Here is a 27768-nt window from a genome sequence, read left to right as displayed (position 1 = left end):
GCAATGGTTTCAAACTGAAGAGGGTAGACTCAGTTTGGACATGAGAAAAGTTCTTTATGATGAGGGTGGTGATACACTGGAACAGATTGTCCAGTGAAGGTTGTGGGTGACTCATCATTGGGAGTGTCCAAGGCCAGGCTGGATGGGGACCCTGGGCAGCCTCATTTAGTGAATGATGTCCCTGACCACGGCAAGAGGTTGGACTGGATGATCTTTAAAGCTTCCTTCTATACCCAAACCATTCTATGATTCCATATGGGAAACCATTTTATTACTGCCTCTGAAAACTCAGGAGATATTAGAACTGTTTTCAGAAATAAGTAGGTGAGAAAAATACATTTCCTCACTATGACTTAATCACAAACAGAATTTAACCTTGACCCTCACCTGGCTTTTGCTGGCAAAGCAACTTACAGCTGTCAGCTTGTTTGGACAATGTAATGCCTGTCCCCGTGTATGAAACAGACTTTTCAATGACTGCGTATGCTGGTGTGCTGCTGGACAGTGGGGAAAGGGGTGTTTTTTAATTTTTGAAGATTTTGGAACATGATACTGGTGGAAATGAAAACAAGTTTAGGGCTATCTAAGCTGTTTTGGTCTGGCAGGGAGGAAGTTCTTCACTGGCAATTGATATAGTTCAGATGTTGGCATTCAGTTCATAGCACTGTCAGGAAATGTGAGTGGGAAAGCTGTCCTCAACGGTACAGTCCAAAGACTAATTTGGGCATTTGGGGAATGCTGTGTAGAAAAGATTCATGTCTTAAATGTGCCCATTTGCCTTCAATTCCAGAAGCAGAAGATGTTTTTATCAACAAGGAGAAGGTGCAGAAGGAGATGAAGGCTGCACCAACAGAAAATGCCACGCTGAGCTGCGAGGTGGCCCAGGAGAAGACGGAGGTGAAGGGGTACAAGGAGGGGAAACTGATCACCTGGTGCAAGATGTTCAAGGTGGAGTCAGAGGGCAAACAGCGTCGGCTGGTGGTGAGCCAGGTGGAGAAGAAAGATGCAGGGGAGTACAGCTGCGAGGCTGCTGGCCAGAAACTCACCTTCAAGATTCATGTCACAGGTAAGACAGGTGTTGTCTGAAATACAGCAGAGAACAGTAAAGTAAAATCTAGTTTCTATTATACAGTGATCCAGGTGCAGTAGTCTGTGCTGAGGTTTTTTCCCTAGACTTGATTGCCTGGGTTTGTAGAAAGTATTTGGTTTTAGTATGGCACAAAGACCTGTTTCAGTCTGTCTGTAGAATAATAATTACTGATATATGTACAGTGGAAGCAATATTCAAGATATTATTCAAATCTCTCCAGTGCCTGAGATCCCAAACTGTAATTCCTGTTCCCCTAAACATTTGACTAAGCTAAGTATGTGCATTGAGGCTGGAGTGCATGTTGTACGTGCAGCCTTTCATGGCAGGAGAAGCAGGAACTTCTCCTAGTAGTACACTGCCTTTTTACTATGCCTTTATGTTGGAGGCTGCATCTGGATAGGTGAGTCTGCTACTCACAGTAAGAGACCTGGTAGAGCTGACTATTGCCAGAGCTCAAAGTAAGATAGATATCTGCAAATCACACACAAAGAACAAAGGACTGCGTTGGTGAGCATATTTCCTTTGTGCCTTTGACAGTCACAGTTGTGGCAATGGTAGAGGCCATGAGGAGTCTGTTCAGGAAGCCAGGAGTACTGTTCTGGGTCATGAAAAGGCAGCCAGTGGTTTGACTATCACATGTTTATGTGTTTTGATGTTTCACAGTGGGTCTTAAGTAAAAGGAACTCAGGTTTTGGTTGCCTGCAGGACAGATGTTCTTTTGGGTTCAATATGTTTGCATAGTGACTTGCAACCATGGGACTGGTGTTCAAGGACCCTCTTGGTTCCTTCAGTTCCTAGGTTCTTTCTTGCCTAGATTTGACACTTTGTTTCAACAGAAGAGCTGATATTCTCTAGTGAAGGCTATTAGTTTGGGCACAAGTGGTAACCTAAACCTGTTCCAACCTGTACATACAAACCTGCAAGTTGGTCTCATTTCAGTCCATCAGTCAATACTTTTTCTTTTCTTCCCTCAGAGCCAAAACCTGTGTTTATAAACCAGGAGAAGGTGCAGAAAGAGGTGAGTGCTGCCCTGGCAGCAAGTGCCTCCCTCAGCTGTGAAGTAGCACAGGATCCAACTGGAGTAAAATGGTACAAGGATGGAAGACTGCTTGCCTCCTCCAGAAAGTTCAGAATGGAATCTGTGGGCAAAACACGGCGTCTGGTTGTGGAGCAGCTGGAGAAGAAAGATGCTGGAGAATACATCTGCGAGGCTGCTGGCCAGAAGATGACCTTCGAGCTGGAAACAACTGGTGAGCATTCAGAAATTCTCAGCCAGGATTTTGTAGCCTTGTTGTGAACTGGGTTTTAGGGTGAAATCTCAGTTTTCTTTGCACCTGACTGTGTGAGAATTTGCTCTGGCCCTTTGTGTACCTCCCCGGTGCTCAGCTGTTCCTTTCCTTACTTGGGGATAATGTCATTTATTCAAGGTGATGTCCAAACGGGCTTGTTAACAGTCCTCTGCAGTGCTTTAAGCTGTCATATGTCAGCCAGAATTTATGCATGTTCTATAGCCATTCCTACATGTTGAAAACACTGCACTGTGCTTAAGCTTCAGCATATGTTCCAGTAAGTACAGTCCCATTAATTCTAGGGAATTGGGTGAATTAAGCATAGATCTGAAGGCTGCCTTTGCCCAGTGCAGAGATGGAAGGACTAATGTAGATTTGACTTGATATTTTCCCTTCTAGGATGGGAAGGAGCTCCGTCAAAGTAAAAAAGTGGGCATTACTTCCCAGGGAAATAAGAGAAGTATCATTATTCACAGGCGGTGAACTCTCATTTTCTCTCTCAGTCTGCAACCAGGTTGGGTTGCTGTTTCAGTACTGGCTGTTTTATGCAGGAACTCTGCTCCTGAGGTTAATCCAAGTTGTATCCAGGCCCTTCAGAAGGAAAGGGAAATAGTAGAACAGAAATAATTTCTGATTCTGACATAAATAAGTGCAGACCTGGAGAGTTAAAAGGGATTGTGTGATGTTCAAGGGATTTTGAAGCAAAGATGTCCCCTAGGTAAGATTTGTGGTTGACATTCCCCATACATTGTGGGCACACAAGCTAAGGAGAGACTAGTGATGAGCATGCAGAGAAGCCAATGGTTCAGACAGGTTTGTAGTGACACAACACTGTAGAGTTCTGTCTAGTTCTCCTTGGCATAGTTTGGAAAATAAAGATGAGGTGATTGGTGGTAACCAATATGGCTTCCTCAAATTCAAGCCATGCCTGACAAACTTGGTGGCCTTTCATGATGGAGTAACAGCATCAGTGGATAATGGGAGAGCAACTGACATCATCTACTTGGACTTGTGCAGAGCATTTGATCCTGTCCTGCATGACATCCTGGTCACCAAACTGGAGAAAAATGGTTTTGATGGATGGACCAGTTGCAGGATAGGGAACTGTCTGGATGGTCACACTCAGAGAGTTGCAGTGAGTAGCTGAGTGTCCAGGTGGAGGGTGGTGTTGGGACCAGTGTTATTTAACATTTTTGTAGGCAACATGGCCAGTGGAATCAAATGCAGCCTCAGCAAGTTTGCAGATGACCCCAAGCTGAGCGGTGCTGTTGATGTGCTAGAGGGAAGGGATGCTACCCAGAGGGACCTGGACAGGCTGGAGAGGTGGGCCCTTGGCAGCCTCATGAACTTGAGTGTGGCCAAGTACAAGGCCCTGCACCTAGGTCAGGGCAATCCCAAGCACAGGCACAGGCTTAGAGGAGAATGATTTGAGAGAAGCCTTGACCCTGAGGAGAAGAGTTGGTGTGGAGGGAGGTGTCCCTGCCTATAGCAGGGGGATTGGAACTAAATGACCTTAAAGATTCATTCCATCCTATTGTTTTTCTACCCTTAATTTTGCTTGAAAGGTTTTAGAATTAATGAGATTCTGGTTTCCATGAAGACTGTTTGCAGGGAGCTCCATTGTAGCTAGTAAGTCTGTCTTTAAGTTCAAGGGCAATAATGCATTGACTGTGTTGAAGAGAGAAATGACTCATGAATGGATGATGGTTTAGAATAAAACATAATCCTACTTATTTTCTATGCAGATATGTGTAAAGAAAAGATGCTGCACTCAGTTAAAGAAATACCCTGACAAATATGTCTCTACTGTTTCACAGCTCGAGATATCAAGATTGTTAAACCACTGGAAGATGTGGAAGTGAATGAATATGGGAGTGCATCTTTTGTCTGAGATTTCACACGATGAGGTTCAGAGCCAGTGGTACAAAGATGACAACAAGCTGAAGGCTGATGACAACATCAGAATGCAGCAAGATGGTAGGGTGTAAGAGGGGGATCTTTCTCCTGAGTGGGGGGTGGGTTGGAGATCAAGCAGAAAGGACTTCTGAAATGAAGATTGTTCAGAAGCGAGTTCCCCTTTTGTTTTGGGACTGAGGTTAGGGTGGAACAAGTGACAGGTGGGAAGCTTAGTGTGGGAAGTGTGATGCTATCCCACCATCCCACACTGCCGGGAGCAGGTAGGAAATGAGTGCAGTTATTTCCAAATTGGGGGTCAACAGGGCAGTCAGTTCACCTCTCCAAAGAGGTTTTGTCTGACAGTGAGTGTGATCCTTCTGTATCAGGTACTTTGAAGGTGACAGCAGCCACATTTGGTCAGTCCTTGTAGAAGCCATGTTTAGATTACGCTTTGGTGGGGATGTGGACGTGGGGGAATGGGTGGTTTCATTGACATGAGAGAACAGGCAGTGATGCTGTGAAACCAGATGGGTGATGCTCAGCCTGGCCATGTGCCTCAGAACTCTTTGCTCAAGGAAGCAAAGTGTAGTTGTGGGTTTGCTCTCAAGAGCACAGTTTGGTAGGGATGAGCTGGCGGTTGGACTAGATGACCTTAGTGGTCTTTTCCAGCTTTAGTGACTCTGTGGTTCTCTGCTTCAGGAAAGACCTGCTCTCTGACTTACACACGTGTCCAAGTCAAGGATGCAGCAGAAATAAAATCTGTAGCAGAAAAGGCAGAATCTCGTGAATCTTGTGCCCATCTTACAGTTAAAGGTAATTATGCTTCTGATGACGATTTTGATTAAATTATCTTATGTTATAAACGAGCTAACATCCTTTGCTTTAATGTCAAGGAAGTTAAACACCACCAGGACCTTTCACAGAAATAAAAACTCCTACCTACCTGCCTTTCTGCCCACAAAATATCCAGCTTCTCTTTTGGAATTTACTTTTGCTAAGTAAAACAGCTTATTTTCTTAGGAGGTTGATTTTCTACGTTTAGACTTCAGATTTGTGTTTGAACGTTGAGGGATAAAAACATAGCTTGACTTTTTCTTCATTTTCTCTGTATGTTTGAAAAGAGCACAGGGTTTGTTTTTTTTTTTAATATATACAATGTTAGGTATATATATGATGTTAAGTGTGATAAAGAAAAGGGAGACATTTGAGTTAGCACACTACTCAAGAGTTCAGTCCCCACCTTTGCCACTGTTACAATTATAAGGGCAAGAAAATCCTGGAAAATGAATTTCTCCTAAGTAGAGTCATTACATTGGACCTACAGAGACCTTTACTAGGAGAAAACTTGTTGTTCAGAGCTAAGTTGCTGTATTTATCCAAAATAATTATCAACGTCCGTGTTTCATTGAACCTGTATTCCATTTCGTAATGCGAGGATTTTGATAGCGGTATGGGAAGGTCATGGTTTGATTTGGATGTTGGACTGGGAATCAGAAGATCTGGGCTCTCTTCAGGTTGTCAGTCTTATTGTCTGACTTCTTAACAACATTCCTTTCTTTCTATTATTTTTAATGACGTTTTAAGGCATTTTGTGCTGATAGGTGTAGTGTTCATGTGCAGTAATGCTGATGTGAGTAAGTAGGGTGATAATGTAAGGGTATTTTACATTCCTTCTAAATCTCTGCTTTCTCTTGTTCCATCCTTCTTAAAGAGCAATCCATTAATCTAGTAAAGGAGCTGTGTGATGAGGATGTGACTGAGCCTGAAGAAGCCAAATTTGAATGCGAGATATCCATTCCTTCTGTGAAACCTCCCAAGTGGTATCTACGTGGGGAAGTCTTACAGGCTGGCATAACCTTTATTATGCAGCAAGAAGGCACCATCCACCGGCTGACCATACTGAAAACCACCATTGATATGACAGGCACCATTCAGTTCTCAATTGGCAAATCAAAATCCACAGCAACTCTGCTCGTCAGAGGTAACATATCCTGGCTTGGTTTACATCATGAAGATGAAGAATTAATTAACGTACAGCCTTCCTTCACTGGGGTCTTTGAAATATTGTGTGTGTGTCTGGAGGGTCTGCTCCATTTCCAGTTCAAAGTCGTTGGACACTAAATGAGACAGCTGCATCTCAGTAAAAGATCTGTTTGAATAGTTGTGGTGTGCTTACTATTCAGATCTACAGAGCTGACATTTTGTCATTGGCTATAGCAAAGAGGTCAAATCAGGTGAAATTAATTGTATTTCAGAACTAGACAAGTTGAAGTTTGGTAGCACATAAGTTTGATGCCATTTGTCCTTGATTTCATCTGAAAGAAACTTCCAGGCTTTTTGTCCGCTGTTGTCCCCAGCGTAAGAGTCTCCATTCACATCCTAAAGTACTTGTTATATTTTTAACTCACTCTTATTTGAATAAAAGCCTCAACATTTGGGAGCAATTTAATAAGCACAGAACAAGAGCTGGACCTTGCATTTGGTAGATAATATACAGTATTACTTTATAGAAATGTAGTCAATGGCATTACCTATAGACAATCGTTTGTTTTATCTTTAGAGTGGTTCAAAAAACCATTGTGAACATGACATTAATTGGAATGGAATACACGCAAGAGACTTTCCTCTTCTTCCAATTGTCCTCATCCTTTCTTCTCTTCCACCCCTGCTTTGCAGATTACCATATAGAAATCACCAGGAAGTTGGAGGACAAGACAGCTTTGGAACATCATTCTGTCATCCTGTCCTGTGACTTCAGGCCTTCTCCAAAGGTTGTGAAATGGTTCAAAGGCCACACACTCATCAAGCCCTCTGAGAAGTACAAGATCAAGAGGGATAAGCATTCAGCAGAGCTCAAGATTCTGAAGCTGAAGCCCGATGATGCTGGTGTGTACAAGTGCAAGGCAGGAATTGCAGAGACTGAGGCCACGCTGACAGCTGAAGGTATGAGCAGGGAGGGTGGCCTCTTCCATGTCCTATTTCACCTCAGATTTCTCTTCTTGGGGTTGATTTCTGCCGTTCTCTCCTGCTAACTTTATACATGTATTATCTTCACATAGATGATTACACAAAGATCATCTAGTCCAACCATTCTACCACATCCCAGTATGATTTATAGTAACAGTGGTAACAGTTCACCTTGTTTCCCCACAGCCCGCAATGTAGAAGTAACGAAGCACCTGCAGGATGTAGAAATTGAAGAAGAGAGCTCTGCTGTCTTCTCCTGCAAGCTGTCCCATAATGATGAGGACATGGAATGGTTCCTGAATGGCAACCTCCTTTACACCAACAATTACAATGACATCAAGAACGCTGGCAATTGCTGCACACTGACAATGAAGCAGGTTAAGCCTGAGGATGCTGGCACAGTGACAGTGAAGTCAGACAAGGTGTCAGAAAGCGCACCTGAAGGTGATAGGTGGGTCTGATCACACCCCTCCTGGATGTAAGAGATGCTAAGGAGCTCCAGTTCATTCTATTGTGCAGCAGTCCTGCTTCTAAAGCTCACCTCTCTGGGGTGACAAGTCATCAGAGGCTTTCTTCCAGTGGAAGGTTCCATTGCAGCAGATATCAACGAAGGAGGATGGTTTTGGTGTCATGCCAAAGCATTCCATTGCTTTTTATCATCATTTTATTTAGCACAAGGAGAGTTACAAGAGCAGTTTCTTTTACTGCTTCAGTAACATGCAGTGTCAATGCTGTTGTCTCCAAGGATTTATGACTGCAGGGAGAGATCATTCAGTGTGTGTTTTGCCTCTGGGATGACTAATGACCAGGCTGTGAGCAACCTGATCTAGCTGTGAATGTCCCTTTTTATTGCAGGGGAGCTGGGCTAGATGGCCTTTAAGGGTCTCTTCCAATTCTAAGGGTACTGTGATTCTAATCTGCTCTCCCCAGCAATTAAGCTCTTTTACTCTATGCGCTCAGAGTTTGAAGGATTTCCTTTCTCCTTTCTTTTGCATTTGGTGGAAGTTTTTTCCCCAGTATAAACATCTGATGTGTGAAATAGAAGATAGATAAAAGGAGTCAATAAAACAGGAAAATCAAAAGTGTTCAGCAGCTTATCCTCTTAATCCTGTGGCCTGCTGTATGAGCTCTGCTCCATGTGAGGGCAATGCCAGCTCTCCAGCTTTAGAAGAGCTGCATCCCAATTACTTCATATGATATCAGTCCCACCCACGGCAATGCAGGCTGTCCCTCCTGTTCCCTGTATTCTCCTACTGATTAGTTCAGAATTCCATAAAGTGCATTCAGTCAACAGACATGAAACCGCTTTAGGTTCTATATTGGTGTTGTCAGTGCTGGTAAAGATTTATTTATCCCTCTTTAAAAATCTGAAAGCAACTGGAAATGTCTGATCTTCTGTATCACATTGTTCTGTTTTGCCCTTTTAATTGCAGAGAACCCTGCTGTCTTCATGAAGTCCTTGGATGATGTTTTTGTTGAGGAGCGGGGTGTGATTAAATTGGAATGCGAAGTCTCTAAAGAGAAGGTCAAACCAGTGTGGAAAAAGGACGGTGATGTGCTCCCTTCTGGCAACAAGTATGAGCTGGTACAGTCTGGGAAGACCCTATGTCCCCTTATCCATGACCTCGAGAAGTCAGATGCAGGTTTCTATACCTGTGATATTGGCACTGATGTTGCCAAGTCAAATGTCGGCGTTCAGGGTAAGTACTGTGGAAAGTAAAGGAGTGCTGAAAGCACATTCAGTGTGGTCACTATGTCTTACACCTATTCCCCCATGAGCCTTAATAGTTTCTACAATAGAAGTGTATTACTGCAATTTAGCGCAGTGATGTCTGGAAAATTCCCATTGCTTTTGATGTAAATGTATCTCATTTTGCCATGAAAATCACCAAACATGTCAAGAATGTCCTGGAAATATTTCCTTTCTAAACATCCCTAAAATGGAGAAATGGTTTGAACACCAGTAGGGTAGGATGGTAACAAATGAGCTAATAGAAACATTTAATTTCTTGTCATAGGCAAAACCCTTTTTCTCACGCAGCATCCTAGAGTTGTCCTCTCTGTTAGGTTTTTCCCTCTGTAGCTCATTGAATCTTCATTCTGCTCCATGGACTGAGCTGCTCTAATTGTAGTTCTTCCAGAGCAAAGCCAAGAGATTCATGTCTCTTTTTTTTTATAGCTTTCTGGTAATTCTGAGTGGAGAATGTCTTAGAGAATACATCAGTGAGGAACGCAGCCATGTTCTGCAAATCCTGAGTTAAAACACCAGTACTGCTACTCATGTCAGTCACAAATGCCTTTTCTCCATATAAACCTCATACTAACCTATCTCTTACCTTCCAGAGCTGAATAGTGGCATTACCAAACGGCTGAAAAACACTGAAATCCAGGAGGGAGAAGATTGTACTTTTGAATGCATTCTTTCCCATGAAAGCATTGATGAGTTCAACTGGACACTGACTGGAAGCAGAGTGGAAAGTGGTGGGTGATTTAAAGCTTCTAACGTGAGTCGGAAATATACTCCCATTATCAAAAGTGTGACTCCTACTGACGCTGGGGAAGTCGTTTTTTACTGCCCGTGGTCTAACCTCCAAAGCCTCTCTGTCTGTGAAAGGTAATGAGATGGGAGAGATTCTGGGGTCTGATTCCTTCAACTGTCTTATGATAAGATTGTCGTGAGAGCTAACTCATAATATGGTTAAAGTGAATAGCAACCTTCTACTTGAAACTCAAAGCACTGAGAATTTCTCTTAAAAATAAGTAAAAGGAGGAAACATTTTACACAAATGTGAGAACTACCCAAAGCACTGGGGTAGTGTTGGAAATGGGCATCTCACTACAGCTTGTTCCATTAACAGTAAATCAGGAATGATCTGTTGAGGGAACTGTGGGAGCAAATATCCTCTAAGTATAAGCTGAAGGGATGGCCTTCACATCATCTAGCTGTACAACAAATTCCTATCTAGAGCATGTGCATCTGAGAGCATCATCCGAGGCTCCCAGTGTGATGAGTGGAGAGAAGAAAGAGGCAGTTTTCAGACATGGTTCATCATTTTCAATTGGGTAGATTTAAGAGAGAATAAATGCTGCCTGGAATTCTATTGTCTGTACTTTGCAGATTACTGCTGGCTGTAGGATGGCGTCTGTTGCAAGTGCCTCTCTAACTTATCTCCAGCATGTAGATGCGTGTATTTTGAGAGAGGCATCCTACCCTAAGTGTATGTTACTCAAAAAGCAATGTTTTCTTCCAGGAAAACCTACTGAGGTTTCAAAACAGCTGGAGGATAAGACAGCAGCAGCAGGGCAGGACATCAGCCTGAGCTGTGAGCTGTCAAAACCGGATTTGAACATCAGGTGGTACAAGGATGGCAAAGCAATCAGAAAAAGCCAGAAGTACGACTTGCAGCAGGAGGGAACTGGGGCCATTCTGATCATCCATGACTCTACTGCCAAGGACAGTGGGGAGTACCCCTGTGAGACAGAGGACTCCATAACAAAAGCCAGGGTTACTGCAAGGTGAGTTGAAAAGCACACTGGGGATGGCATGTAGAGAAGTCGAGGTAAATATCTGCAGCCTGTGGGTGATGTTTTTCTCTTCTGTTTCCTTGAGCAGGATCAATTCTTAGTTTTCAGAAAATATGATGGATTAAAATCTTTTCCTTAAAATAATCTGGAAACTGAATGATTCTCCAGTGTGATGTGGATCTGGGCAGCCTGGTCTGGTGGTTGGTGACCCCTTGGCAGGGGGTTTGAAACTAGATGATCTTTGAGGTCCTTTTCTACTCAGGCCACTCTATGATTCTGTGATCATTCTATGATTCTATGATCTTGGGTGTTAGTGAGCCAAGAAAAGATGGCAATCTGAATTAGTCTCTATTGAATATGTGTAATCAAAACTATATGCAGTTTATCAGATGAGATCCTACCAGCGCATGTATAATGGTATTGAACTTTCCAGATATCTACTGGAATTATCAAACCTATGTAAATGGGTGGACTCTGTGGTCTTCTTAGACTCTTTGCATCTCTATGTGATATTCTGAAATGAGGGCAAAGGAGATTCAGGACACCTCTGTATGCTTGGGACTTGTTGGGGTAACAAATCCCTTTGTCCTACACCCTCATCCTTTTTTTTTTTTCCTTCCAGAAAAACCTAATTACTTTATCAAGGAACTTTCAGATGTGAAAATTGAAGAAAGTGGAAGTGCACTTTTTACATGTCAGAGCGAGAAAGCCGCATCCTTCGTCATATGGAGGAAAGGCATTGCTGAGCTCAGGCCTGGCAGGAAATACAAGAGGGCACAGAAAGGACGAGACCTGCAGCTGAGCATAAAAAATCTGGAGAAAAGTGACAGTGACGTGTACACCTGTGACATTGGTGATGCCCAGTCCAGAGCCAAGCTGGTTGTACAAGGTATGTGTGAGAGCCATATGACTGCGCATCCTGTTTCTCCACTACCAAGACATTATCCTGGTAGAATTTGTACATTTATGGCAGGTCTTTGGGGCTGCAGCTGTCTGGCCTGAATAGCGGTTCACAAGCCATGCACAGAGCAAGCTGCACGGAAAGGGAAAGAACTACCGACTAGAGCAGTGCCATTGAGAACTTTATGTATCATTTAAAAACCAAAAATGCTGATGTACGGTGAGGCTGGTGACCCAGAAATCAGTGTGAACTTTCTATCTCTGACCTTTCTGAGTTAAAAATAGTCCTCCAGAGTTCTAGGCAAAAATTCCCTTATGCTGCATTCCGGGTAGTTGTCACGGTTTAAACAAAAATCTACCTGTGTCCGTGACAGGGGGGCCACAGGCAGGCGAGGTGCTAGAAGGAGCTGAACCTCTGTCCCAACTACTTCAGAAGCAGCCCAAACCCCCTCATACACGGCTAAGATCTCCTTCTCAGTTGGAGTGTAGCACTCCTCAGACCCTTTATATGCTCGACTCCAAAGTCCCGGGGGTTGGCCTTGGGTTTCTCCTGAAGCTCTTTGCCACAAACTCCAAGTGGGACCTTTCTCTCCAGCAGCAGTGTAGAGGATGTTCTTTACATCCTGTCCCGTCCGTACTGGCCCCAAGGCCACGGCACGGGCTATCTCTTGTTTTCTCTGCTCAAAAGCCTGCTGCTGCTCAGGACCACATGAGAAATTATTCTTCTTCCGTGTTACCTGATAGAGGGGGCTCACTATGTGGCTGTAGTTTGGGACATGCATTCTCCAAAAGCCCACTACTCCCAGAAAAGATTGGGTCTCTGTCTTGTTGGTGGGAGGAGACATAGCAGTGATTTTGTCAATCACATCTGCTGGGATGTGTCGATGCCCATCTTGCCATTTTACACCTAAGAACTGGATTTCCTGGGCAGACCCCTTCACCTTGCTGCGCTTAATGGCAAAACCAGCTTGCAAAAGAATTTGGATTATCTGTTTTCTTTTCTTGAAAATCTCTGCTGCTGTATGGCCCCACACGACAATATCATCAATATACTGCAAGTGTTCGGGAGCAGTAAAATTATTCATGCTTTTTATGATGTTATGATGTGGAATACTGATAGCAAAATTACAAAATTATTAAACCATGACACCCTGGTATTTTTCTTTTTTTTTTTTCTTAAATATTTTCCTTTTTTTTTTCTTAAATATTTTCCTTTTTACTATTTAAATGTTATGGGCACATCTTATAGAAACACAAGGCTGTTTACAAAGAAGTGCATGCTGTGTTGCTGTATGATGAGCAAGATACATCTACTCTTCATCTAGCAGGAATAGTTGCTGAGCCTTAAGAACAGTTTCAGAAAGCTTTGGGAATTTGGGCATTTTCCTTGTTTCTGCAACACAAAATGAAAATTTACGCTGTATACAAAGAAAAGGGGAGTCCGAACATGTACGTTAAATTTGAAGGAGATCAATCTGGGGTAATATTTAAAAAAAAAAAAAAAAAAAAAAAGGGAGTGTGGTCATCAAATACTATAAAATATATTAGCTGTTACTAGAATGCCACTTATCTTCCCCCCATACGAATCACTGTCATGTTGTATGTGAATTTGTGAGGTGGGTTTTGAAGCTGAAATTAAAAACTTCTTGTATGGCTGTCTTCATAGTGGCTATCCAGACTATCTGTAGAAATAACAGCTATTATGTAGTCAGCTATTCACCAGTTTTAACTGATTATAAATTACGTTTCAGGGTGGAGAACATAGCATAGTGCCTGACACCTGTGTTGATCCTGAGGGCATTCTTGATTCTGTGCATTATGATGTCATGGATATTAAAGAACAAGCTGAGGCAGCACATAGTTCCATTGTATCCCTGGAGGACCCGAAGGAAGATATTGGCTGGTTTGAAAAGCAGCTGGAGAAAACTAACTTTGAACTGATGGAGACCAAAGAAGAGCTAACAGAGGAAAACACCAAACTACTTAAAACTGAAGAAGAGCTGATGCAGAAGAACAAAGGTGAGTTATGCGATGTGAAAGGTAGAAGACAGAAATAGTTCATTAATCTAAAAGAGAAATAACCAGTTTGAGTAGGAATTAGAGGAGATGTTCTACCTTTGGAACCATAGCCTGTAGATAAGTGATAGTTTGTTCCTTGTGTATATTCAGGTTCAGCAATTCCACGGTTTTTGGTTATTTCTTTTCTTTTTTTCCCCCTCTCCTTTAAACTGCAACTAGCAGCTTTACGCTTTCGTAAGTATGGGGTTAAATGTCTATATCTTGATTTTTACTTTTATATTGTAATCTCTACTCTTCTTTATGTCTTGTTGATGCAATGTTTTCGTTCCAAGAAATATAGAAAACTTTTGAATCACTCCCAATAAGTGAAGACCACATGCAAATTAATTAATCTGTTCAAAAGCTACCTAAACGTTAGAATATCTGGAAAAATTGATTACTTATAATAAACTATCTATTGGCTACTTATGTAATACAACCTTTTCTTTGTGTTACAGACTTTGAAATGCAGGTGATTAAATTGGATGAGTCTGTTGAGCAACTTAAAGAAGCAACTGAGGTAACTTTATCAAGAAGATGTTGTGTAAAATTGTTTTAATACCAACTTGTGGTAGCTTAAAATGCTATGAATGCTCAGGATATCTCCACGTTCTATGCAGTCCATAAAACTTTATCCTGACTAATGTACTGCGAGCTACTGAATATGTGAAGACTAGCTTGGTTAAGTATGTGTGCATACCACTTCTGGTGGGTTTTGTTCATTTTTTGATGTTTGGTAGCCTGAAGTTGCTCTGAAAACATTTATAGTTAATTCTGTCACTCAGATCTCTAACCTTGTAAGCTTAGCAACTTGACCCTTCTTAGTCTTTGACTGTCTGCATCACTGAAACTTAGTATTTCCATGGTATTAAAGCTGACTGTGATGAGTAGTCATGTCCTCACCTATTACTTCTTCCAAGAACAAGGGTCCAACTCTATCTGTGAGATTGTGTGGCCTGAACACTTCTGAAGCTTTTCTTTTCATAAGCTACTAAAGATGAATAATCAGTCCTTGGCAGTGCCAGCATGGCTTAACAATCGTCATCTTGTAAGTAAGGAAGCTTCACTTGTGGTCAAGGACACAATCTAAAATATGCGTGACAGAGCTGACTAAGCTTTAAGGTTGGATTATATCTGTCACAATGAAAGTGATTTTAGCAGCTTAGCAGAAGTGTGATGTGATGAACCTGTATGAGAGCTGACCATTTGCTCTTTGACCATGTTTGTAATTTTGTTGACTTCTTGGAAACAGGAAATTCTTTGATAAACTGGTAAACTCTTGATTGTGTGCAAGTCTTTTACTCTGTGACCTGCTAGGCTCTTGCTTTCCCTTGTATACTCTACCGAGTATTGCACTTGTCATTATCTGAAGGTGTACTTGTTCTGTCTGCTATTGAGATTTGTAACTGATGTCTATAGAGTCACCGGGTAAATATTTTAGCTGTATGGTTTTGTGTAAATATTTGCCTACAGAAGATTACTGAGACTTAAGTGCTCCTTTTGTTAAGCTTCAATGTAACTGATCTTATATCAATACAGGAAAAGACTACCTACCATTTAACTACCATTAAAGCAGAACCGGCAGAAGAGAACACTAATAAAGGAACTGAAAGCAGCCAATTTTCAGTGCTTTCAGTTAAAGCACTGAAACAAGATAAAAGTGAGTTGGAAGTGGGAAGAAAGCGCAGTACTGATGAAGATAAGCCTACTGTGGAAGAGCCACCTCCAAAGAAAGGTACAGTTTCTTCCATCCTTGAACAGGGTGTCTTCCAAAACAATAAATTGCTTCCTATTCCGGATAGGAAGCAAAAGGCAGTGAATCGCGTACCTTATGGTATAAGGAGAAAAGCCACTGTGTTAAACTGTAAATAGAAGTAACTGTTATGTAAATATCCCTTTTTCAGAAGGTCCTATGCTGTTCATTTTAGAATGCTTAAGAATAAAAGTTTTTTGCACTATTTTTTTCCTTTTTGCTGCTTTTTCCTCATCTGTTGATGCACTTGCAGATTTGGTAATAGTTTTAAAGCAGTTTCTTTAGGATTGTTTCAACTGCTGTTGCTGATCTTCTGAGTAGCATCAGCTGCTCAAGTGCTTTTTTTTGTTTGTTTGTTTTGTTTTTCCTGAAGCAACTATCAAAATTGTTGACGACCTGCTAATTGCTCGCTCATGGGCAATATTTGAGCAAAATGGTTTGGATAAGCTCTGATGCATTTAACTTCACTTCTGGGCACAGCTGAGCATCAGTGTTCCTACAATTACAGAAGGCATATACAATGTAGAAGGGAAAATCTAAAACTTAGCTGTAGTCCCTTCCTTTCTTGTATTCCTCTTGCAAAATATGTGCAAGGGAGAAAGTCAAGGCCTTCTTTAGATGAGATGCTGTTCTTGGATGATTTGTCCCTGCTGCCTTTATTTGGCATAAATATTGAATCCTAATGTGACCACTGAATGGCATCACATATATGCATCTTACCAGAGACTGAGGGAGGGATGTGGACTCCTCCATACTCCAAATAGTAGTGGGTTTGTTCTAATCATATGACCAAAGCTCTCATTTAAAAATTAATGACAGCAATGCTCCACATAGGAATTAAAATGGGTAGCTGATAGTCACAATGTCAGCATGAAGTTTTCTGTTAAGATGTACTGAGTATTCAATCATGTTAAAATTTTCTTCTATTTGTGAGTATTAATAGCATCCAATTTCAAAAACTGCTTAATATATATTCTTTAGCTATGTTAAATATACACAGTAGAACAATGAGCACAGGTATGTTGTGCTGGTTCTTTTGTAGAATTAGTTATATAAGTAGCACGAGCAAAAGTGTTTTAGGAGATGCTAGGTTATCTCAGCTTCAAGTTCAGGGTATTTACACCATTCTCTGAGCTTTTAGGTCTTGTTTCCTATGCTCTATAATAATGCTTTTTCCCTACTTCCTGTGTAAGGAGCTTCTAGACTGAACATTACACATCTTCTCCCTAGTCTTATTTATCTTGCTTTAGTGCTTGCTTGTTGTTTTCAGCATAAAGTGTTTAGATTACTTATAAATCATATTCCCCTCACTAGTGTTGCTGGGAGCAGCAGTCAAAACCCAAAACCTGGTTTGGGGTGGAATATGCCACTGCTGTTTCTTCAGTATGACTTTTAAATGAGTTGAGGGCTGTATATAAAACTCCTTAGATGAGTTAAGAGGCTGTTTCCATGCAGTACATGTGAATCTGTATGTAATGCAGGCTGCACGTGGGCGCTATAAAATTCTGCATTTCTGTAGTTGTAGTAATAAAAGCACTGTACAAGAATCACCATGGAATATATTGTTGTGGTGACCCAATCCCTAGTAAGTCTTGACTTATATTTATTTTTTTTAATATTTAAAGTATGCATATTATGGAATGGACATAACTGGATTCTAAAGCAGTGATGAAATACAGCAGAAGTCGCTTTTGATAGAAAGAAAATGCATGTGATTTTAGCTAATTGCTCACCAGTTAAAGAAAAAAACAGCCCCAAGCTAATGGAATATTTATGGAAATTTGAATCTGCAAATTTGTACAACTTTATCAGTGAACTTTATATGCAAAAGAGTAAGTGTGGACAGAAGTAGGAATCCTCATATTTTGTTTAGAGATCAACTGAATAAGAGAGACAGATATCAACACTTAAGTGATCAACTTGTCCAGGGTTTTATCTTTCTTTTGAAAGTAAGAGGACTGTGAGTTGGAATGAAATTTCTTAGAGAACTGTTTATCTACCATTTAGATGTAGATGGAGTGATTCCTGGCTGCCTTATAGGGATTGCTGAAGCAGCGAAGATAGAAAGAATATAGCTGTGAATTATCTATCTCGTTCCCATGTTTCTTAAATCTAATTAGATTTTCTACTGGTGTGGAGTGGAAGGTTTGAGTAGTGCCATGGTAAAAGTGTTCTTCCAGACTGAAAACCTTTTGCTGTTAATTCTGTATAGAAATCTGAGGCACCTGATTACGTGTTCAGAGGACTTTAATTCCTTCACTAGTATCAAATACTATGTGATGTGAGGGCATGGCTTGCATATTACGACAGTTTTTCACTTAGAAGTTGCTACTTGGTGTTGTGAACTGCTATGTAATAATTATTTTAATCAATCTGAGCTACATTCCTTTTCCCTTTTTTTTTTTTTTTTTTGTTTGTTTGTTTTACAGTAGTTGTAAATGAGAGAAAGAAAAAGAACACTGTAGAGCAAAAGAAAATTGAACACATGAAACAAAAGTGCTCCACGTACCGAAAGGAAGTACTAGCACTGAGGGAAAGAACTGAAATCTTGGAACGTCATTTAGCTCTGCTTGAAGAACAATGCAGAAGAGAACAAAATAAAAAAGAAGATTTCAGTAAGCAGGTAACAAGCCTGCGTATTCAGCTTTCTTTTTCTGAAGAAACAGCTGATGTCCTCCATGAACAAATTCTGCAGGGTCAAGCTGACTATCGGGAAATTGCTTCTGAACTGGATGAACAGAAATCTATAAATATGACACTTGAAAACAAAAATGCCCAACTAACTAACAACATAGAAGTTGCCAAAGAATATATAATTGATAAAGTGTCACAAGTAAAAGAAATGCGGACCAAATTAGATGAATTATACAAATGTCACTTAGAGTTTCACGCCATCGGTACTGACTTTGTCAGTGTAAAGGATTCCTCAGACTCTGAAAAAGATGAGACAGGGACATCTCAAATTAGTTCTGCATGCATTCAGTCACAGACTTCTTCCATCTCAGATCTTGTGCATGACCTCTCCTTTAACTATAGTCTTGAAAGGATTTGGGAAGTATGCAGAAGTATTGTTGATGTTTCCTCACAAAAAAGTCAGCACATCAAAGCACTGCTTCAAGACAATGAAAACCTAAAGGCGGGACTGAATAATGCTGAATATCATAATCATCAACTTGTAATGAAGCTATGTGAGATTACAACTCACACTAGTCAGGAAGATGATCTTGTGAATCAGTTACATGAGCAAATAGAAAAGAAAACTCTGGAGTTTGAAGAAAAGACTGCAGAAGATCAGAGAGTGATTGCACAATTTCAGGAGGAAGTTGCCAACTGTGAGGTAAAAATAAGAGAGCTTGAATATCTCCTGGAGGCTTACAAGACAATGGAAGACAATGTGTCAAAACTCAATGAATTACTTAAAGAAGAAGAATCTATTATTGTTAATCTAGAGACAGTTACAGCAACTCTGCAGGAGAAGTCTGCAAATGCAGACAAAAAGGTTGAAGAGTTAAGTAGCAATGAAGCAAATCTGATTCAAGAAGTTATGCAGCTGAAAAACAGCTTGGAGCAGATGAAACATTCTCTTCGGGAAAAGGAAAAGAGTGAAATGGAGAAAGTGCAACGTATAGAATCGTAAGTAACCACTGAGTTAACTTAGAGCCCTTTGAGAATGAACTAGAGTTAAAAATAGTTAATGGGAACATCCCTTCGACTTAATGCATCTGCATGCTTATCAATGGCCAAACTACTACTTTAGGATGCTTTGGTATGCTACTTGAGTTCCAAGGGAAAACAGGAGTGTGCAAGGAAATAAAGAATAATATGGGGATTTCTGGTGGTTTTGTTGTCCATCCCTCAGAATAGCATCTGAATAATTTATTGCTTCAGCATCTGATTATGAGAAGCAAGCTGAAATTCAAAAGTAATTGTTTAAATCTTGTCACTGTTCTAGATAGATTTAAGAGTCTATTTACAAATAGAAACCAACAGGCAGGGCATGGATTAAGCTGTAATTGCTGTTTCCATGAGATGTGTAACAGTAATGTTCTTTGTGTCTTTATTTTTAACATAAGGCTAGAAAATATTCTTTCTGAGAGTTCTGCCCTTGTACTGAATTTGAAAAAAGATTTGCAGAGGAAAGAAGAAGAGTATGCAGATCTAAAGGACAAACATTCTGATGCCGAGAAACAAATTCAGCAAGTACAAAGTGAGGTTTGTAGTCAACTGAACTATTTTTTTCTGTAAGATTATGCTTGGCTTTCTGCTGTTAAAACTTCTCAAACTTTAACTATGAAGCTGGAAATTTCACACTAGTGTGGCTAGCAGCAAATCTTAGGTAAAGTTGCCATTGAAGCTCTAGAGGGGACCAGAAGTTAAAACATGGTTTCACATAGATAATGAACAGAGGAAAGTAAAGTTGGTTGGTAGTCTGGAATAAGGTTTGTGAAGAGAATAGCTAATCTGCCTCTGGAGGGGACTTGTTATTATCTCTACGTTACTGGTGACTTGCCATTGGTATCCGTGGTAACTCCAAAGCCTAAAACCTAAGTCTTGTGAAAAAACGCTGATAACTGGGAAGAAGAATGCTATTTACTTGAAGAGAAATAGACTAATTTCCAGAGGCTCTTTAATATAAGCATGTATATTTTTTTTCTTCAATTTCAGCTTCAGTGATGCTAATAGTTAAAATTTAATTATTAAACAAGTAGATATTTTAAAACCCATTTTGCAGGTACTTAGTGTGAAAGTTTATTGGGTGTGCTTGGGGTGGAAAATTGAAGCTTAAAAATGAATTCATGTCTTCCTTGGTAACCTTGCACTTGCTGTCGTTTTCCTACTCAGCACTTGTTTGTGAATTCCTCTTTATTTAACAAAGAAGTATTTGGCCAGGTTGGATTACAGAAGTCTTTTAATTAACCGTGAGCTGTGCTTACATTACAGGTGTCCACGATGCGTTCTGTGGAGGAATCCCTCAGGAACAGGATGGATGAACTTGAAAGGATTAATAACCAGTTTAAGGATGAGCTGGATTATAAAGACTATACTATCCAACAACTTAAACAGGTATTTTTCTTGCTCTTAATTTTTATTAAATGAATGATGCAGGTTTTCCAAGCAACAGGAAAAAGGTCAAAAAAAAAAAAAAATTGGAGCAAAATGAAAGTGGCCAACTGAAATTAGTGGTAGACCATGAAAGATATTCAAATAATTAGTCACTACAGAGCACTGGCAGATTGCTTTAAATACAATAATCTGCATAGTAAATACATATGTAATACATGCATATAACCTGATCTTGTTGAGTGACATCATGATATGTTAATTGAAATGTCTTACCATAAATTCTTTTTATCAGCTTGAGTCCTTATTTATGCTTTATGAAAAGCTTATTAATTCTAGGCTGTCTTAAAGATTCTGCTTGTTTTTACTGTGTATGCTTTTCTTTCAACATGAAATATAGGAGCTGGTGGAAACTGAGAGGATGGAAGATATCTCCAAAGACTATGACCAATTATGTGACGGTCAGCCATTATTTGTGTGTGTGTGTGTGTGTGTGGAATATCCGTGTAAATGTTGTCACATTGCTAATGACTTTGAGTCTTCTGTGTTTCGATTTTAAAACATGTCTGCATGTATTTGTATGTTAATATTTCAATGGAGATGCTCTATTTCTTTTAAAAGAGCTTTTGGTCATGGGAGAATCTTGATTTGAGAATAATGGGAGCTAGTAGGGAGTTCATCTGTAAATTTTCAAACCTTCAGATCTGTGTGAAAGGGATAGAACAATTGAAGTTATGCAGATGGCATTAGAAGAACAAGAGGAAATGCAGCTTGAACAAGATGAAATGCTTCAAGCTCAGTTAGAAGAGAACCAAAAATTAGCTTCAGGTAATCTTTCCAGGGATAGGGAGCAGGGATGCAAAAGGGGTTTAGACGTACTGTGATAGCCACTTCCATTTTCATGTGACTGTTACTTAGGCATTAACGTTCCATAGTAAACAACAAATCTCTTGTAGTTAAAGGCTTCTGTTATTTCTTTATGTCTGTAGCAGATAAAACCGAAGCTGCTTTAGTAAAAAGTCATTGGTGTGGTATTTCAAATATATATTTGAAATGATATGCTATCTAACCTCATTTTGTGTATTGAGTAGAACTGATTGCATGGAAACACAAATACAGTGAACTGGAATACCAGAGCAATGGTGACTGGCAGCAAAAGAACAACGAAAGTGATGAGGCAAATTTGAATGAAAACAGTACAGAATTAATAAAGCTGCAAAAAGAGCTGGAGGTAACTTAACTTCAAAGTTGTAACTTGATAAAGTAAACTGTTATATTGATTACAGAAACTTCCTGTAAAAGCTGCAGTGCAACATGCAATAGGGACCAGGTGCAGCTTTTTTGTGGTACGTTAAGAATGGCATCACTGATGCCCCCATAGTATAGGAAGTGTAGCCTTCCCTACATTATGCTGCCATGAGCAGTGCTTCTTTTGCTGGCCTCTGAACAGTTAGTTGTCTTATCCCATCTGATGTTATTTTTTGTTGTTGATGTTTGTTTGTTTTTTTAAATAAAAGTAATGGGCTGGCAGTGGGAGTTTTCTAAGTGAGTATACAATAGGTTACATCCACTCTGTTAGTGGAATGGTTCTGAGCTTCTTTCCTCCTTCACCTTGAGTAAGCTTATTCATGATATTTTTTTTTAATGCGCAGAGCCAATTCCCTTTTTCAAGAAGAGGGGAAAGTTAAACATTCATTGATTCATTCTATACCACGTCAATGTCCTATAAGCAGAGTATACTTATACAATTGTTGTTTGCAAGAAAGGAATACTAACTCAAAGCAAATTGTAACTTACGGTGTATTTGTCAAAACTGTTTTCTGTTAGTTGCTTGGGCAACTAATATAAGCTATCGAAATCATCATCTAACTTTATCACCAGGAAGCCTTTTTTGTTGGGCTGCGGGTCTACTAATTTTCCTTGGTTAAAAGACTTTTATTTTTTCCAAGCAGTTTCTCAGGTGCTCTGTCCTATATATGAGAATGTCTGCCAGTAGGTTTGATAGGAAAGGAGACTACTCCTACAGTGTAAACTGTGTTGCTTTTCTTTGTCTTTCAACCCTAATGGAGCTGCAAGTTTTTCTACAACTGCTGCAAGGCAGCGTAAAGTGTTAGAAGTTTTTAAGTTAAAAGAGTTTTTCTTATACTGACTTTTGGTGTAAGTTCTGTAAAGCTTGTGTGAACATTTATAAAGAAAAAGAGATGTTTTATGGAGGCTCTGCAGTCTGAATAAGAAATACTGGAAATGATTATTTTTTAATGGAAAAGAACTAATGATTATCCAATACCTGCCTTTGGGAATATTCTGTAGTAAAAACTGCTAATGTTTCTGTTATCTTGCAGAAACAAGTCTATTTAATGATGACCTGGCTTTTAAGACTTTTATTCCTTAATGACTCACTATTTCATTTTTGGTTTCTTTGAAATAGGAAAGTGAGACTAAGTATCAAACTGATAGAAAAAAGTGGCTGGAGGAGAAAGAAGAGCTCCTAAATCAGATAAAAGAAGCTGAGAATCTTCGCAACAAAGAAATGAAACAATTTGCTGAGGACCGACAACATATATCATAGATCATACATTTACTAAGACTGTAAAACGGTGCTAACTACCGAAGTGTTAGAACAGTTCAGTGTGTAGTAGGTGATGTTCACTGTTCATCTGTTCTTCTTTTAGGAAAGACTTGTTGCCCAGCTGGAGGAAAAGGACCGTAATCTTCAAAAGTGGCGTGAGGAGAGAGATCAGTTAGTAGAAGCTTTGGAAAAACAGCTCAAAACTTTGGCTTCTAATGTCATACAAAAAGAGACAGAAATAGCAGAACTGAGACAATCTGCCTTAAAGAATTCAAGCAAGGTCAGCTCTCCTTTCCTCCTTCCTGATTAGCTACCCATAAATTCTGTAAGACTCCTGTACCTGATCTTTGTATTCTGGGTGTGGTTCTGTTCTTGAACACTGTCGTATTGACATCATGTGCAACTAACCAAAAAAAGCACCAGCTTTTATTTTTGTTCTTCAGAAACAGAATTTCTGTTAATTACTAAAATTTCAATTTTTTCAGTAGTTCAGATAAGCAGATGTCAGTTTGATGCTTATGATCCTACAATCAGACTGGACATCTGTAGCTTTTTCTGATAATTCACAGCATTTCCGGAACCCAAGCTAGGCTCAATACTCAGACAGTAGTTCTGTCTCAGGTTTCTTACTTTCTTTGCTTTCTCTGAGGTAGTATCTACAATGGCATGAAAAGACAGAAGGGGACGTGGAGAGAGATTAAGGGAAGCATCAAAAAGCAGAGGGGGGATGATCTCTGGAAGTTGCATTTCTTATTTCAACATCCAGCTTTAAATCAGGATAGCCAATCTAAGCCGTAGCATAGAATTTCAGAAGCTAAACAGAAGACTAAATGAGTTGTGCTCTTTTGAGAATGTTTGGATTCACTTTCTCTGAGAAGAAAGATGTTCTCATAGCAAAACTTCCCCTACAACTGCCGACTTTCTCACAGTACCGAGGATTTGGGAACAAATAAAAGCTCGGGTTATTATATCTTAAGAGAGATGAAGGCTGAAGCACGTAAGTAAAATAGAAGAATCAAAATATATTGTATTACAACTTCCCAGGCAATTCTGTGACTACTGCACTTGTAACAGTGACCGTACAAATCCGTGAAATGTTACTGTTCTTGAATAGTTATGTGTTCTAGCCTGCAATTCTAAAACTGATGCTACTAAGTAATTGCAATACTGCTTGTGTGTGTTAATTCCTTTTGCCAATCCCACAACTCAGCAGTTTTTACTGTTTATTAGGATAATGCAACTGTGATAGAAGAGTTAAGAAAAGAACTGGCTGACAAAGATGAGTTTATAAAGGAATTAAAACAACGCATTAACCACAGTAGCCCTCAGTGTTTGCCAGAAATACCTTTACTTGAAGAAAGACAAAGTAGAAGGAATGACTCTGTAAATGAAAAGGTATGATTATATTTATAGAAAGTCAGTACTTAACATCTTGTTAACCCCTTTTTGTTCTTCTGTTTTCCTAGGAGATAATGGAGCTGGAATCATTTTTCTTAGCATATAGTCCTTTAACTACATATTCAGTGACGAGTACTTGTTGGTTCTTTTTGTCTTCCACTCAAGCATGAGCTCTCATCTTCTCAAAAATATTTTATTTACTAGAACACCATCTCTCTGTGTACATTATGGAACTTTTCCATGCAGTTTTCCTTGTATTCGTATGTGGATGCTGAAGATTAGGCAGAGGTTTAGCCTTTGGTGTTCTAACATAGCAGCTGTGAGCGCGCAGAGTATGGGGGGAATGGATGACAAAACGACCAGCGTTACAGATTTTGTCCCTAAATAATGTCTCGCTTTCTCTCTTTTGGAGGCAGAATACTGCCTGAGACTGTTAGTGAGACCCAGTAGGGTGTATCTGAAGATCACACAATGAATAGATGTTACTACCTTCCCACGCTTGTGCTGTGTTTCAGCTTACGTGTTCATGTGGCGTCTGAGCTTGAGGTTTTACACTGTAGCTTTAGAAAACTCGAGATATTTTGGAGGTCTAATGCATAGCCTAATCTTTACTCCTTTTAAATATTTACAGCCTAGGAAACAACAAAGCAAAACTAAAACTGGAGAAAGTATTCCATTAAGATGCAAGGCTGAAGACAATTATTTGTCACGTCGATGTACTAGGAGCCTCACTTCATTAAATGAATCTGAGGTTAGTATGAAACTTCAGATCTGAAAATGTTGTGATTGTATTGCTTTTGATAAGGAATGAGTAGGAAAAGATCTCATGTTCTCTAAACAATTCCCAAGTTTTAATTTATTTATCCCTTTCAAGGTGATCAGATCACCTGTTTTTATAGCCTTTGATAGGAATAAAAGCTGTTGAAACAATTGTGTGATGAATTTTTGTTAGGTGCTGCTGAAAACTCTCCTCATGTTAATGCTTATGAAGTGGCTCATGATTAGATAAGTTACTTGGAAAAAATTCATGGAGCCACTGAAACGGGCACAGCAAATTGAACTTATTTTCTTCCTCTGCAGGATTTCTGGACATTGTTTTGTTAGCAGATGATGTTAATCATTCCTATATAAGTTTTTAATTGCTAACTTTCATAAAATAGCAGTTACATATATTTTAAAAACAAAGTATTTATTAACCAACTTAATTCTTGGAAATACAGTGGGTGGTGATACTCCATTCAGATTCTTAGCAGAGCCTGATAAAGTGGCTCTGACTACTTTTTGTCTTTCTACAATCTTTGGTAACTTTTTGAGAGGAAGAAGACTCCCCTCAGGGGGTCGGAACAGTGTAAGTAGTAAAAGCTGCTAGTCTGTGTTTGGGACACTGGAGTTTGCTAGTTACTAGCAGCAGTAGAAGCAGCCATCTACCATTTTCTGATGTCCCCAGCAGCCTGTCTTCCATGTGTTCAACCAGCATCTGAACTCATTTTTGATATGCTAGCTGAATTCCTGCCATAGAGAAGGAGGAGTCCAGGTGATCTCAGTTCTGACTTTGTTGTTCCTGTTGAGAAAAACAGGATTGGGTGGATTGTGGACAGTAAGTGCTGCTGGGGAAATGCATACTGACATTTCCCTGTCACTTAGCTGTGCATTTGCTGCCATTTGACCATGAGCAGGTACATGATAGCCTTCAGCTTAAGTACGGTGTCATTGCTTGAATGTCTGTATTCTCTCCAGGGAAAAGATAGCAATGGAGTTCTTTAATGACTTGTACTGGGCTTGCACCTTGCCAGCTGGACCTTACTTATGTAAATAACATCTCTAGTGTAGAAGAGGAAGGGCAAATTCCCTAAGATTAAGCTGGAAGTTAATCGAACACTTGAATCAAATGCTCCTGTTCCTGCCCAGTTCTGACGCAGCAGAGTTGAGATGAAGAAAATCGTGTCAGTTCTACCACCATTCTCTATTAAAAAAAAGTGTAGTTGTCTGTGCCCTTGAGAAAAAATGACGTGTAAAGTATCAGGCTCAGTTTAACATGGAGAACTTTTTTTGTGATCATAGATTGGAAATAATTTTAAATGTAACAAGTTCTAGGAAAGAAGGGTAAAACTCTGCTGTAACTGAAATAGACTCCTTCTGTTACAAGTGTTCTTACAGCAGGAAAATCGAATGCTTACATATCCTTTTCCAGATGCTTTATAGCTTTTTAATCTCATGGCTACCTTAACACTTGCACTTAAAATTCTTCTGTGCTATCAGGAGCATTTGGAAACTGTCCTCAACTCTTCTGGAGTGTCCACAGAAAATGGCAAAACTAGTCGGTTCCCAAAACCGGAGCTGGAAATCCCACTGACACCTCTGCAACCTGATAAGATGGAGATAAAGCAGCACGGCAGCATGATACCTTTAGGAGTGAAAATGCCTAAGGCAAAAAAGAAAAGAAGTGATGACATGGATGAGGTATGACCTAGACCCAACAGAAAACAAAATATCTGATGCCTTTTTACCATTCTCATTTAAGCATTAAAAAAATGCTATTTCTACCTCAGTAAAGTAGTTGAAGAATTTAATCAATGAACTGCTTTAATGAACAAAACTAATAGCCAAGCTCAGTTATAATGGTTTAAGAGAAGGGAATTTCTCTTAACTCCATTGTGTATTTTCTTTGAAACCTGTAGACATAAATCAGCTTTTTAGACATCATGAGATGTCTAATACTGATATCTTAATGTCCTGTTTTTATAATTGAATGCTTATTTATTATTTGATTTACAGTGGAATAGTTACCACTAGCAGATACTTCCCTACTATTAGCAAAAGTGTTTAAAGTGTTCACTTTTGTGACATCAGTTGTTCTTTCCAAAAGAATCATGGCTGAAACTTGTCTTATTTTCCCAGGATTTTGTGAAAAGTGAGAACACGAAAAATACAAAATCTGTCATGGCTTTTAATTCACCCTCTGCAAGTGACGAGAAAATGGTTGGTTTTTTGTTCTAGTTTTGAAGCTAGCTTGGGACTTCCTGTAATTGTGTGGTCACACGAAAGAAGCAGTGTCTTATCCTTATGTGTATACCTGAATGGGAATCTTACATGCTTATGAGCTCTTCCTATTAAATTCCATAAGCTAACCAAAGGGCAAGTCAGTCTGTCCCCAGAGTGTGTAATGGCTGTACTGTGTAATGATTTGGAGGGAAGGATATTGCACACTGAATAGTTGGGAAGAGAAGCTTTAGTGTATTATCGTGTGCTTTTGTAAGTGAAG

General features: G+C 39.7%; 2 protein-coding genes across 4 annotated transcripts; both read left to right on the top strand.

Annotated features, from left to right (window-relative positions):
- The first annotated feature begins 5991 nt into the window (after positions 1-5991).
- LOC146752388 (myosin-binding protein H-like) lies at positions 5992-7284 on the top strand. Its single transcript, XM_085531952.1, has 3 exons — positions 5992-6256; positions 6952-7218; positions 7265-7284. Exons 1-3 carry the CDS (start codon positions 6139-6141, stop codon positions 7282-7284), a joined length of 405 nt encoding a protein of 134 aa, XP_085388078.1. The 5' UTR covers positions 5992-6138.
- A 3077-nt stretch (positions 7285-10361) lies between these two features.
- On the top strand, positions 10362-27485 carry LOC146752387 (kinesin-like protein KIF20B). 3 transcript variants are annotated; one of them, XM_085531918.1, is made up of 14 exons: positions 10525-10758; positions 11390-11656; positions 13419-13686; positions 14184-14245; positions 15265-15460; positions 17908-19111; positions 19552-19690; positions 20420-20542; positions 20940-21000; positions 21242-21367; positions 21631-21770; positions 22968-23388; positions 25138-25257; positions 27405-27485. In XM_085531918.1, the coding sequence occupies exons 2-12, from the start codon at positions 11624-11626 to the stop codon at positions 23106-23108; spliced, it is 2493 nt and encodes an 830-aa protein (XP_085388044.1). In that variant the 5' UTR covers positions 10525-10758; positions 11390-11623; the 3' UTR covers positions 23109-23388; positions 25138-25257; positions 27405-27485. The 3 variants fall into 3 exon arrangements, with proteins under 3 accessions (XP_085388046.1, XP_085388045.1, XP_085388044.1); XM_085531919.1 differs by lacking the exon at positions 21242-21367 and having other exon boundaries at positions 10515-10758; XM_085531920.1 differs by lacking the exons at positions 20940-21000; positions 21242-21367; positions 21631-21770; ... (1 more) ...; positions 25138-25257; positions 27405-27485 and having other exon boundaries at positions 10362-10758; positions 19552-19685; positions 20420-20536.
- The last annotated feature ends 283 nt before the right edge of the window (positions 27486-27768 follow it).

This window comes from Coturnix japonica, unplaced genomic scaffold (assembly GCF_054131305.1).
Source record: "Coturnix japonica strain WE unplaced genomic scaffold, WE-NBRP24 Scf046, whole genome shotgun sequence".
Lineage (NCBI taxonomy): Eukaryota > Metazoa > Chordata > Aves > Galliformes > Phasianidae > Coturnix > Coturnix japonica.
The sequence above is the reverse complement of the archived record's forward strand: the minus strand, read 5'-3'. Positions and strand labels throughout refer to the sequence as shown.

Bases quoted from the DNA above. Each gene is read 5' to 3' on its own strand.
- LOC146752388 (XM_085531952.1), top strand. From the start codon at position 6,139: ATGCAGCAAGAAGGCACCATCCACCGGCTGACCATACTGAAAACCACC. The intron at 6,257-6,951 runs GTAACATATCCT...CCTGCTTTGCAG, and splicing joins AGCAACTCTGCTCGTCAGAG to ATTACCATATAGAAATCACC. The intron at 7,219-7,264 runs GTATGAGCAGGG...ATTTCACCTCAG, and splicing joins GGCCACGCTGACAGCTGAAG to ATTTCTCTTCTTGGGGTTGA.
- LOC146752387 (XM_085531918.1), top strand. From the start codon at position 11,624: ATGCCCAGTCCAGAGCCAAGCTGGTTGTACAAG. The intron at 11,657-13,418 runs GTATGTGTGAGA...ATTACGTTTCAG, and splicing joins AGCCAAGCTGGTTGTACAAG to GGTGGAGAACATAGCATAGT. The intron at 21,771-22,967 runs GTAACTTAACTT...TCTTTGAAATAG, and splicing joins AGCTGCAAAAAGAGCTGGAG to GAAAGTGAGACTAAGTATCA.